At 39.7% G+C, this 13,731-nt stretch overlaps 1 protein-coding gene across 10 annotated transcripts in view; it reads right to left on the bottom strand.

The window, feature by feature from the left end:
• The window catches only part of KIDINS220 (kinase D interacting substrate 220), a 100,686-nt gene that overhangs the window by 25,964 nt on the left and 60,991 nt on the right, over positions 1-13,731 (bottom strand). For 6 of the 10 annotated variants that reach the window (XM_029050853.2, XM_029050851.2, XM_029050852.2 and 3 more), the window contains exons 23-26: positions 9,020-9,198; positions 7,557-7,783; positions 1,872-1,985; positions 988-1,044 (exon numbers count right to left, since the gene is read on the bottom strand). In XM_029050853.2, the coding sequence (XP_028906686.1) occupies positions 988-1,044; positions 1,872-1,985; positions 7,557-7,783; positions 9,020-9,198 (577 nt within the window). The remainder of the gene's footprint in view (positions 1-987; positions 1,045-1,871; positions 1,986-7,556; positions 7,784-9,019; positions 9,199-13,731) is intronic. The other 4 variants (XM_029050846.2, XM_029050847.2, XM_029050848.2 and 1 more) reach the window with 2 other exon arrangements.

Genomic DNA, 13,731 nt, shown 5'->3' with positions numbered 1-13,731 from the left:
CTCACTACTGACACCAGGGAATCAAATAGAAGAAAGAATATTGACTTAAGAGTCTGATTTAATTCAAGGCATAGTTCCGCTACTTCATTAACTCAATCTGCTAAACCCTATATTTAGGCAGGGCGGTGAAGAAGCGACTGATCACATACGTGGCACTACATTCTGTAGATGAAAACTGCAGGAGATGGAGTGGGAAACCAAGTTCAAAAGGGCATCAACTTTAATTTAGGTTTCATTTCCACGGCATTACACTGAATTCTCATTAATCAGTAATGATTAGGAGGGAAAGAAAATGATCCCTGACTAGTTGAAAGCTGAAAAAACAAAGCTTAAACTGCTGGGCCCAAAGGGATCCAAGCGAGCTCCTAAAATGGACTGTTCTCGTTTTTAGCAAGAATTTCTTTGAAGTTAAACAGTCTAAGGGTTAAACTCTTCATAGAAGTGCAACCATCTTCCTGAAAATTCAAGTTGTGAACACAGACTGGAGTTGAATTAAGCTGCTGAATATGCGGTCTCTATGTCTGAAACACTCATGAATGCCTTCTTCAGATTTCTGTTACTATGGATTAAGTTCTCCTACATCATATGGACCGCAGCCAGAGCCTGGGACCGAACTGATGGAGAACAGAAGCTGGTGATTTTCTTTTACAGAGCTCATAATGAGTGACCAAGAGCCATTCTCTTCCTTTCAGAATTGCTAGAGGGGATGTTGCCAAGTGCAAAGAATGGCATCCATGAGAGCTGCTCCCTCGGCTCTACCTGAAGGAGCGAGGAAGGGTAGAGGAACAACCGGTTTTTGAGTAAGTAAACACAGCAGCTGGTGAATTCATTCATGATCTACAGATTTTAGTGTTTCTAGTTTAGGCTAGTTGCCCACCACACCACGCCACAAATGCGGGATTAGTGAACTGCTAGCGTTACAATGACGACAACTGCTGACGAAGCAATGAGGTGCTAAGGTTCCACGCCACATGACTACTCGATTACCATTGAGGAGACTGTGGGTGAAGGCAGACCCTCAGCAGCATCCTCCTTGATAACATCCTGACAACAACAAAACAGTACGGCACCCGTGAAACCAGGCTCGACCAAAATATGAAGTAAATAAAGGATGAAGACGGTGACCAGAGGCAAATAATATCTGATGGAAGTGATTAGGATGAGAACACCTTGGAAGCCATCTTCCCCATGGCAGCATCATTTTAGAATTAAAATGGCAAGTGGTTAAATTTCCTTAGCGGCCTGAGTACTAAATCCTTTTTATAAAATGAAGACTATAAAGGGGGTCATTATTTTTAGATTTAAATAATATGCTAATTATTTCTCTCAAAAATATGAGTAAAAATACTTACCATGCAATACTGGAATATATATTGAACACAAAATGCATTTTGCTTTGACTTAATAGACTATATTATGTTGGGATAATTTATCCTCACCTGCTTCATTTCTGTCATTAGAAGCACTGTGATCTTTTGATATAACTTACTGTAGTTAGTACATTTGCATATTATCTCTTTGCTTTAAAAGAAATTAATTCACAGATAGCAATGGTTCATTTCTGAAATTATGAGCACAATACACTCCTGACACGAGCCAGAAACTCAGATGCAGAAACGATTTACCATTTCTTCAAGTACACAATGGATCGCTGTCCTACAGAAAAGCGTTTGGTGAAAATACGAACAATACATGTTGGGCTTTCTTAGCAATTAAATTTCTTGTAACAACTAGCTCTTAACTCTACATAAAAATCTACAAAAATCTTTTCTGTTTTCCATTGCCAAGAAGAAGTTAGCACACTTATCTTTAATAGTACTATTTAAGTTTATTAACTACATTAACATTTTAATTACCCTTCTCATACTTACTAGGCCATTGTTCTGATCTCTGGACAAACTCGTTTTTACTGATGGACGTGAGATGAGATGTTGGGAACTGCCAGGGTAATACCTTGGCGTGTAAAGATATGGGGCAAAGAATGGCTATGGAAAGAAACATGCAACAAAAAAAAAGGGGGATAAACAATTATAGAACTCAAAGTGTAATAAGATTTACCAAAAGAAATGAATCAATCCAACAAAACACAATACTGATTTTCCAATGTTACTATACCTAAGTGAAAGGAATATACATTTTCCCTTATATTTTGCACAAACTAGGAAATAAAAACTTAAATTCAATCCCTTTAGATAGATATTCCACAAAACTTTATATTTTTTCCCCATCACACTAAAAGGTACTCTCTGAGAAATGCAGTCCTGGCTTTAGCTAGCTCTCTGCAGTAGCTCTCACTGCTACTGTCAGTTATATTGCTTTTTTAGAAAAATATGTCAGCTAATTGCTGAATGATATAGAGAAGACAGTCTGCATTGCTCTAATGGCAGGTGGGCATGCAGTGATATTAGAAACCAATCTGGCTCATTAAAAATGGAAAGGAATCAAGCCAGACTTTAAGTGGATGGATACCATTAAAATCCACAAGGATTATTCTCCTAGGCAGTCAGAATAGTTAGGTCTTTCCGACCAAATGTTTCCAACAATCAATCCATCATTGGATTGACTGAGTGCTTACTGTGTGTGGAGCACTGTCCTAAGCACTTGGGAAACTAAATGCTACATTTTTTCTCTTCCGAAGAATAAAAGTAGTCAAATCCTCTGAAATAACTGGCAAAACTTAACATTCCAAGAGAACAAAATGACCGCATTAATCGTTTTTCCATTTCAGCTGAATTAACAAGATATGCCCTATTGACACAGCATAGGCAAATCAAACAATGGAAGGTTGAGACTCAAACATCCAAGTCCATGGCCATCAAAGTATCATATGAATATGCCTATTTTGAACAAATGCTGGAAAAGGAAGCTGCCCGGCAAATCATTCAAAATCAAACAACTAAAGGAAAAACTTCAACAAAGTATATTTCAATAACATCAAAATCAGAGTTCAATTGTGGAAAAAAATGAATCAGTGCAAAATGCATTGGGGATTGAGGATATAGGCAGTGCTAGTAGGTTAAAACGATTGAATGAATCAAGGCTTAGCCATAAGTTTAAAAAAAACAAAAACCCATACAATTAAAGAATTGAAAGGACTCCGAGGCTCAACTTTTTGCCTTGTGCAAATGAGAACCTAACCCATCCTAGGCAGGTGGTATCTATTTTTTAGAGACTTCCAGGAAGAGACATATTTCCTGGTAGCAAGTATAATATTTTTCACCCTCACAACTCAAGAAACTCTTCCTTCTGCCCAACCAAACCTTTTGGCTCATTTCCTCTTGTTTGATTCTCTATGGCTTTGGAGAAAAAGATTAGCAACATCCTATGAAAACTTTCCGTATACCTGACACTTTAGTTATCCTTCAGCCTTCTCTTTGCCAAGGTCCTGACAGTCAGAAGACCTGGGTTCTAATCCCAGGGCTGTGGTCTTCCCACTAGGAAAAACCTCACTCCTACCCTTAATAACAAACCTGCATCTTCCAATCGTGGGCACTATTAGGAAAGACACAAGCCTGGAATTCAAGAGACCTGAGTCTTAGTGCCAGCTCTGTGATCTTGGGCAACTCACTGAACTTCTCAGTGCCTCAGTTTCCTCATCTATAAAATGAGGATTAAAAACCTGTTCACTCTCTCTCTTTAACCGTGACCCCCAGTGCGATGGAGACTGTGTCCTATCTAAATGTATTGTACCCCAGCGCTCAGGTAGAAAGCCCTTAACAAATACCACAATTATCATTATTATTATTGTTGGTGGGAGCTGAAGCACCACCAACATTCCACCCGTCAGCTGGGCAATGCGATACTTCAGTCCTCCCTGCTTAGCACCAAGGCCATAATATTCTGGGAGAGGGAATGCTTGAGAAAGCACTTCTTCCCCACTCCCTCAGGTGAAGCCCAGAAGTAGATCTTCAATTCAGAAGAAAGAGGGAAAGTGTTTGTGGCCCTCTCTCTGGGCAAATGTCACTCTATTATTCCTCAGGGTGTGTACGTGTGCCTGTTTTCAAGGCTGAGTGTGTCTCTGTGAGTCATGACTCCTGATAACTCTTCAGACTTTATTATCCAGCTGCCTCTTATTCCAACCGCTACAAATAAGTTTTCAAAATAGGATGCAGAGTGTCAGAAAACTCTTTCCTAATTCACCATCTCTTGCTTCCTGGACTTTGGAGATGATTCAGCTATCCTTAATGCCTACTTGGCACATCAATTAATAGGAGTTATTGAGCATTTTGTGCGGAGCACTGTACTAAGTGCTTGGGAAAATGCAACAGAATTTGTAGAGCCAATCCCTGTCTTTTTTTTTAATGGTATTTGTTAACCTTTTACTATGTGCCAGGCACTGTACTAAGTGCTGGGTAGGTCAAACAAACGAATCAATCAAATGAATTTATTGAGCACTTACTATGTGCAGAGCTCTGTACTAAGTGCTTGGGAGAGTACAATATAACAATATAACAGACAAAACTCTCTGCCCACAATGAATTTACAGTCTGGGGTGGGGGTGGGGAGATGAACATTCATATAAATAAATAAATTACTGATATGCACATAAGTGCTGTGGGGCTGGGAGGGGGGATAAATAAAGGGAGTAAGTCAGGACAATGCAGAAGGGAGTGGAAGAAGAAGAAATGAGGGCTTAGTCAGGGAAGGCCTCTTGGAGGAGATATGCCAAAGGTAATCAGGTTGAACAGGGTCCATGTCCCACATGGGAGTCACAATCTTAATCCCCATTTTACAGATGAGGTAACTGAGGCACAGAGAAGTTAAATGACTTGCCCAAGGTCACCTATCAGACAAGTGGTGTAGCCAGGATTAGAACCCAGGTCCTACAGACTTCCAAGCCCATGCTCTATCCACTAGACCATGCTGCATCCCTGCTTTCAAGGATTTTATAATCTAGCAGGGGCGACATACACTAAAATAAATTACAGGTAGGGGAAGCAACCAAACATAAAAACATGCACCTAAGTGCTGTGGGCAGATTTGGGAAAGTGAAGTGGGAAGGCATTCGAGACACAATGCATTCTGGGTGGACAACACCTGGTGCTGCAAAGGAACCTCAATGTGTGATCCTGAGATTAAACCATACTCTCTGTAACAATCAATGGTATTTATTGGGCGCTTACTGTGTGCAGAGCATTGTACTAAGCACTTGGGAGAGTAATAATAATAAAAATGATGGCATTTGTTAAGCGCTTACTATGTGCAAAGCACTGTTCTAAGCGCCAGGGGGGAATACCAGGTGATCAGGTTGTCCCACGTGGGGCTCACAGTCTTAATCCCCATTTAAAGATGAGGTTACTGAGTCACAGAGAAGTTAAGTGACTTGCCCAAAGTCACACAACTGACAAGTGGCTGAACCGGGATTGAACCCATGACCTCTGACTCCCAAGACCGTGCTCTGACCACAACAGAATAAGCAGACGGATTCCCTGCACTGCTACACAAGGTCATATTCTTCAAAGGAATGCCTGTCAGCTACTTACATCAGGTGACGTTTGTGACAGGGCTCCATGTTGGATGCAATGCCTGTGGTAGGTCCAGGTCAAGAGAAGGGTGGATGCAACAACTGCTCTACACAACTTCAGCTGAGTCTTCGGTTTTCCTACCCATCTTTTCTCAAATATCTACATCCTTCTGGTTCAGCTCTTCAGCTGAAAACATCCCGATCCGTGTTGGAGTCAGAACAATCTGAAAGCTGATTTGGAACCCTTTCAAATCCCCATGTAATGGTCCATGCCCTTTTTTGGCATTTTTGGAAACACCTCAGGTAGTCATGGGGGCCCTCAATGGTCACAAGAGAATTTCTCAGATCTGTCCTGCAATTCAGCACTTACCTAGATCCCTGCTAATTTCCCTTATTTCTTAGCTTTGTGGATGCTTCCCTGCCAAATCTATCTTGAAGTCCTCCTCCCTCTCACAATAGGATTTTCTTCTGAATTATCTGTTATAGGGCCCGAGAAAGAGATGAGATCTTACATCTCGATTCTCCCATTGGAGATCTCCCAAAAGACTGCCCCTCAATGGGTGTGGCAAGTCCCTTTCAACTTCTGATTTCTGACATCAAGGAAATGTACTTGACAATGCTTGACCATTAGTTGTCTTGATTTTTTATTATTTTTATATAAAGGCTGGTATGAGTCCAAAATATTCAAGACCCAGTAAAATGAGGAATTATGATCCTAGCTGTTAAATAACTTGGTAACAAAATTCCATGTTAGTAAATTTAGTTTAATTATGGTATTCGTCAAGCACAGTTTTAAGTGTTAGGGAAAATACGATTTAATCAGGTTGGACACAGTCCTTGTCCCACAAGGGGTCAAAATATGAAGAATAAGTATTTGATCCCCATTTTACAGATTAGGGAACAGGGACACAGAAAGTTAAGTGACTTGCCCAGAGTCACACAACAGACAACCGACAGAGCCAGGATTAGAACTCAGATCTTCTGATTCCCAGACCCATGCTGCTTTCGTGTCCCACAAACAAACAAAAAAGCTTCCATTAAAACAAACAACACGTATTGAGGTGTGGCTTCTGCACCCAATGCTATTTCAAATATTAGAATTTCAGGCCAACTTTTAGGTCAGTTGGAGGAATTATTTCTCCAAGCCTAGGGAACATGAATGAAACAAAAGACATTTAACAAAGCAAAGGCCTGGATAGGCAGTGATATTAATTAACAACATAGCCCTCATTTAAAAAAAATACATTTTAAGGTGCTTGTGCCAACAAATCAATTATTCCGGGGAGGTTTATGAAGAAAAATATTTATATCAAATTGTCTTAGGGATTAACACTGGTACTTATCACAGTGATTTTCACTGAACCTCCCTTCCAATTGCTAGCATTCAAAAATTCATGTGCTTACCTAGCTCATGAGTGCAAAACTCTAACAGGTGCTTACACATTTGTCTATTTCATAGAGCTAAGCATTAAAAATCATAAGGAAACACAGAATATGTACTCAGATTTAGACAAATATCCAAAAATAACTAGAGATCTAAACATTGTGAAACTTATTTCAATATTTTTCTATTCTTGCTGTTGTCCTGTCTGAAGCAAAACATACCGATACGACACTTCAATTATTCAAGAATTCTAAAAATGAATTTGATATATTTAAAATGAGATGTTACAAATGACAGAAAAATTTACATATAAACAAAATGGTGGTAGCTTTTTCTCACAGAATACGATACCTAGGGGCTCTATATGAGAAAACACTTTTTTTTTATGTGTTAGTACTAAGTGTTGGACCTTTTTAGCAAGGAAAAATAGAGGTGAAAACTATCTTCTCCCTCTATTTAAACTCTGAGGGCCCATCAGCATTCAAATTCCTCTGTATTTTTTAAACTAAATTTAGGAATTCAAAATTATGTCCTCATAATTTTTCTCATTTGAATTTTGAAAGTAGGGCACAGTTTCAAAAAATCCCTCATTATCATGTCACGATGAATAAACCCTCATCTCTGACTCCTCGCTCTGCCTCTTATTTTAAAATCCTGATAATTCTGAAATTACATTATTCCAGATTGTTCCTCGCCATATTTACTTACCCGATTATAAAACGGATGCTGAGGGCCCGTCAAGCCACTGTAGTAGCTGCTATGAGGTTGCGGGGACAGCACTCCGCCACCAAAAGGCCCGTTAAAGGACGTGGACGAAGAACACACAGATGAAGGCTGGCTGAACATTGAGCCGGGTCTAGGAGGGGCCTCATGTAAAGGCAGGGTGGGATATGGGAGTCCTCCAATATTCATTTGTTCTCTTGCAGCACGAACATCTGGAAGATTCAATTCGTACACTGTTCGCAAAACTACATTGATACCTCTGCACTGGCTCAGCTTCAAACTTAAGGTTTTAAATAGGAAAACTGATTTTTCACACGACAACATCAATTATTTTAAATGACTTCACATTCGGTGAGACTGAAATAAGTGCTAACCCGAGAGAAAAACGTTGAAATGGCCCATGAGAAATTCACGAACCAATAAAAAGAGTACACTTTTGGAAAGCAATTCTAAAATATAAACTCAATGACTCTGAGGAAAAAGTCTTGATTCACTGAAAAAATGTAAGGCCACCTAAGGACTTTCAGATGATACGAATTTAATGAAAAGCATTCCAACAGGAAGGGTTCATGTTTACTTAACTGTATTGTACTCTTCTGAGGGTGCTCAGTACAACTCTCTGCACAGAGGAAGTACTCAATAAATACTGCTGATTGACTGATTTCAGTTAAACTCAACTAAGTGTATTTCATGACTGAAACCAAATCATAATCATAAAATGCAACTTGTAGAATGATGATGATTATAACAATGATTAATAATAACTAGTGGCATTTATTAAGAGTTACTGTGTGTCAGGCACGATGTGCTAAGTGTTGCTGTAAATACAATACAATGAGATCAGCCACAGTCCTTTCCCTACATGGGGATCGCAGTCTAAGGGGGAGGGTGAATGGGTATTTAATCTCCATTTTATTGAAGAAACTGAAGTTCAGAGAAATTGTGACTTGCCTAACGTCACATCAATCAAACGTATTCATTGAGTGCTTACTGTGTACAGAGCGCTGTACTAAGCGTTTGGGAGAGTACAATAAATCAGAGTTGGGAGACTGTGTGACTTCAGGTAAGTCACTTCGCTTCTCTGTGCCTCAGTTCCCTCATCTGTAAAATGTGGATTAAGACTGTGAGCCCCATGTGGAAAAGGGACTATGACACACCTAATTACCTTAGAACAGTGCTTGGCACATAGTAAGTGCTTTACAAATGCCATAATTATTATTAAACACATTCCTTGCCCACAAAGAGTTTTTTTACCAAGTGATAGAACTAGGATTAGAACCCTGGGCGTCCTGACACCCACTCCTGTGCTCAGTCCTGCTTCATTTCCTTAAGATTGTGTCGATCACAGATTACTAATTTCCACTATAAGGTAACAACACATAGTGAGGATAAAAATAGCATCGGGGAAAAATATTATGCACATGACTCAATTTACCTTTAATACCCACCTGCAATAATTTCCCGTAGTTTGGGATCTAGATTCACAGTACAAGGCAAGAAGGTTTTTACATCTCTGGACACAAGAACTGGTGTTCGTGAAGACAAAAACACTTCAAAATTCCTTATATCTCCATCAATTTCAAGAAGAGGCTCGACATCTTTAGTTGTTGGAATATTCTTTGATATTCTTTCATTAGGAGAAATCCAATCAAAATACATTGAAAAGTTAGTCAGCATTCCCATAAGAAATCATTTTCCGTACCTTACGTTTGATGTCACCCCCAATTTTATTGTTTCACCCTGCAGGAGTGACAGCTTGATGCGTCAAAATGTGACTCGGCATTGCAAAGGAGTATTTTTCAGCTCGTGAATCCAACAGAGCTACCGTTTGGGGGAACCTCCTGTCGGCCCACCTGGGGAATCTGGTTTCCCATGCACTGGACCAGTTTTAAAGGAAAGATAGTGGATGGCCCAGCCTGACCAGGGCAGACCAAAAGGCAGGGCAAAAGACAGGCCAAATATTCTGAGGCGAGTCACGATCACAACCACTTGGGCAACATTCCAGTGTCAGGGATTCTAATCAGGATGACTTCACCACATTGGGGTATTGCAAATGTGCCCCATCCAAATGTCATTAACTCCACCATGTTCCATATACCTTTCGCTCTTTCACTCCTTCCCTGGGTGAGACTAAATTTCAGAGAGAAAAGTGAATAGAACTGTCAACATACAGAGCACACTGAAGTCCTATCAAGAATAAAGCAATCCAGGATATCCAACCAATCACAACTTGGTAACAGTTTCTACATTAAATTAAAGTCTTTAAAATAATATCAATCTTTAATGGTGTTAATGAACATAATCCCAGGATCACTTCAACACAATTTACTGCCAAGTTCAGTAAAATTTTGAGGTACAAGATCCATGTGATTTTACCATTAAAACCTGGAAATGTATAGGCAGTTCCAGTTGACTCCTTGGCAGAAACTCTACAAACCATTAATCTGATTTGCATTTAGAGTGAAATATGAATTTTATTTTAAAAAAATTCTTTATCAGTTATGACATTAACCAATTTTATCTAAAAGATTGTTGCTAAATGATTCTGAAAATTCCATAAGTAAACTTGAGATATACTTTTAAAAATAGGTACTAGAGTGATTGGGCAAAATAAATCACCTTGGAATTATACAATTTGGAAACAAACTAATTATTCAGAAAATTCTCAATTTTATAAGTTCGTACGTATGGCCAAGATTCCAAAATGAAAACCAAGCCCTTCTGAATCCCAAATAGTTTGGAAATTGAAAAATTTGAAAGTTTCTTCAATAAAAAAAGAAAGACAAATTTCACTTATACCCAAATGACAGCTGACAATCTTGTTAGAAAGTGATCCAAAGTTTCTTTATAATTGCCACCTTGTGGCAGTTCATTAGAAACTTTGGTAAACTGTGATAAAGCATTCATTCATTCATATTTATTGAGCACTTACTGTGTGCAGAGCACTGTACTAAGTGTTTGGGAGAGTACAATACAACAATATACGGACACATACCCTGCCCACAACAAGCTCACAGTCTATGGGGTGGAAGACAGACAATAATATAAATTATAGATATGTACATAAAATGCTGTGGGGCTGGGAGGACAGAAGAACAAAGGGACCAAGCCAGGGTGACACAGAAGGGAGTGGGAGAAGAAGAAGGGGGGATTAGTCTGGGAAGGCCTCTTGGAGGAGATGCTCCTTCAGTGAGGCTTTGAAGTGGAGAAGTGACTGCCTGTCAGATTTGAGGAGGGAGGGCATTCCAGGCCAGAGGCAGAACATGGACGATGGGTTGGCGGCAAGATAGGTGAGATGGAAGCACAATGAGAAGATTAGCATTAGAGGAGTGAAGTGTGTGGGCTGGGTTGTAGTAGAAGAGCAATGAAGTGTGGTAGGAGGGAGCAAAGTGATGGAGTGATTTAAAACCAATGGTGAGGAGTTTTTGTTTGACGCGTAAGTGGATGGGTAGCCACTGGAGTTTTCTGAGGAATGAGGTGACGTCCTGATCGATTCTGTAGAATAATGATCCAGGCAGCAGAGTGAAGTAGGGACTGGAGTGGGGAGAGGCAGAAGGCTGGGAGGTCAGGAAGGAGGCTGATGCAGTAATCCAGACAGGAGAGGATGAGGGACTGTATTAACGTGGTAGCTGTTTGGATGCAGAGAAAAGGGCGGATTTTAGCAACATTATGAAGGTGGGAGTGACAGGATTTAGTGATGGATTGAATATGTGAGTTGAATGAGAGAGAGGAGTCGAGGATAATTCCAAGGTTACGGGCTTGTGAGACAGAAAGGATCGTGGTGCTGTCTAAGGTGATGGAAAAGTGTTAAAGATCCTTATTTCTACAACAGTCAGTTCACTTAGGCTGTGGGGTTGAGGGGGAGTTGGGTGGCTAAAGACCCTACTGTTCAGGGAAAAATCCCTTTGTAAGATAACCATTCAAGGCTGTGCACCAGCTCAAAACCCTCTCTTTCAACACTGCACTGCAATGCGGAATCCAGGCAGGCACTTGCTGATGGAAGACTGTTCCCTAATTTCTCAATAAAAGATGCAATGAAGAAAATGCATTATTCATTCACTCATTTCATTTAATCAATCAATCATATTTATTGAGCGCTTACTATGTGCAGAGCACTATACTAAGTGCTTGGAAAGTACAATGCAGCAATGAAGAGACACAATCCCTGCCCACATGGCAGACCTAACTATCTGGTTGGGAGCAAGTCTGTTACTAAGGCAAGACAATCTATGCTGTTTTAGTAACATGGGTACAGAACACTGCTATGTCTTGTGTGTACCCTTCCAAAGTGTAGTAATCACTACACAGAACTTAGCACACATCTGCTTCCCTGAAGGATTCTGGTGGAAGATTTTAGTATTGGAGCTGTAGGCATTTCTTCTAAGATTTAGATTTCTTTAGATTTCTTCTAAAAATCCTCTTAAGGGCAAGTTTTATTGAAGAATCGGTTATGCTTCCTGAAGGTTCTTGATAAAATGGACCAACTACAATTAAGTTGAATACATATCTACCTTATTCCACCAAAGAAATGCACATATTTATGAATAAGAAGCAAAAATGGGATTATCTTTGTTGATTTGAAGAAAAGAAAATATTATGATTTTCATTATTGCATTTGTTAAGCACTTACTACACATCAAATACTGAACAAGTGACAGGGGAGTTACAAGTTAAGCAGGTCAGACACAGTCCCTGTCCCACATGGGGCTCACAGACTAAGTAGAAGGGAGAATAGGTATGGAATCTCCATTTTACAGGAATGGAATGCCTCCATTTTGAGGCCCAGAGAAATTAGGTGACTTGCCTAAATCCCAGGTTTTCTGACTTCCGGATCAGATCAGCTGTATATATTTTCGTTACCCTATTTATTTTGTTAATGAATTGTACATCGCCTTGATTCTATTTAGTTGCCATTGTTTTTATGAGATGTTCTTCCCCTTGACGCTGTTTAGTGCCATTGTTCTTGTCTGTCCGTCTCCCCCGATTAGACTGTAAGCCCGTCAAATGGCAGGGACTGTCTCTATCTGTTGCCGACTTGTTCATCCCAAGCGCTTAGTACAGTGCTCTGCACATAGTAAGCGCTCAATAAATACTATTGAATGAATGAATGAATGAATCAGCGGCTAGAGTGCATGTATCATGTATATTTTATTTCAACATATATTACTGCACTTCAAACTCCAAGACAGCACCATGGACAGTGAAATTGTAACAACACAGATAATGATGCCGTGAGGAAGCGCAAAGTCAGTAAAACTGTTGTAGAAATCAGAGATGTTAGGTTTCAGGACTATGGAATAATTTAAAATGTTGAAGGCTCCACCAAGAGCATAGAAAGCAGCTTCCAAAGTGCAGAGATCTGATCAGGGTAGAAAAATCCATTTTCATCACTTAGTCAAAGCAAAGTCTCAAGCTAAGATGACCAAAGATATTTACGTGAAAGTGTCCCAGAGCTCTTGAATTTTAACATCTGAGGCTAAGATTCCCTTGGATATTTGAGGGAATTTCTTTGAATGCTACATACTTAATATATGCAGGTGATGAGAATCACACCATCAAATAAAAATGCACCTGCATAGAGCAAGCATGAATATATTATCACACCAAACTTCTAAGTTTACTTCCCGGGTTGGAAGGAGACATCTGCAAGCATTTAACTTGCTGGAATTGTGATGTCTATTTTAGGACACCACTGCGAAACCAAACATGCCAATTCTGAAAAACATGGTCCAATATGCACTTGGAAACGTAGAAACTTGTTCAGTATAAACTTTCCCAAGAACTGAGAAGATAAGCAGCACTATGAAGATAAGCAGAAAATCAGCATGGTCTAGTGGAAAGAGCCCAGGCCTGGGAGAAAGAGGACCTAGGTTTTAACCACGGCTACTTGCTTCTGGTGTGATCTTGGGCAAGTTATTTCACTTCTATGTGCCTCAGCTACCTCATTTGTAAAATTGAAAATTAGACTGTGACTCCACTGAAGGACATGGATTGTGCCAACCTGCTTATCTTGTACCTATTCCAGCACTTAGTACAGAACCTGTCCCTTAGAAAGCACTGGAATACCATTAAAAATTACGATTCTCAATAATTTTACTAATATATCATTGAAGGGTTCACAACGTATTCTCATGAAGGCAAGTAACTTGACAGAGCTGTT

The sequence above is a fragment of the Ornithorhynchus anatinus genome, chromosome X1, assembly GCF_004115215.2.
Source record: "Ornithorhynchus anatinus isolate Pmale09 chromosome X1, mOrnAna1.pri.v4, whole genome shotgun sequence".
Classification (NCBI taxonomy): domain Eukaryota; kingdom Metazoa; phylum Chordata; class Mammalia; order Monotremata; family Ornithorhynchidae; genus Ornithorhynchus; species Ornithorhynchus anatinus.
This window is presented reverse-complemented; position numbering and strand designations above follow the sequence as displayed.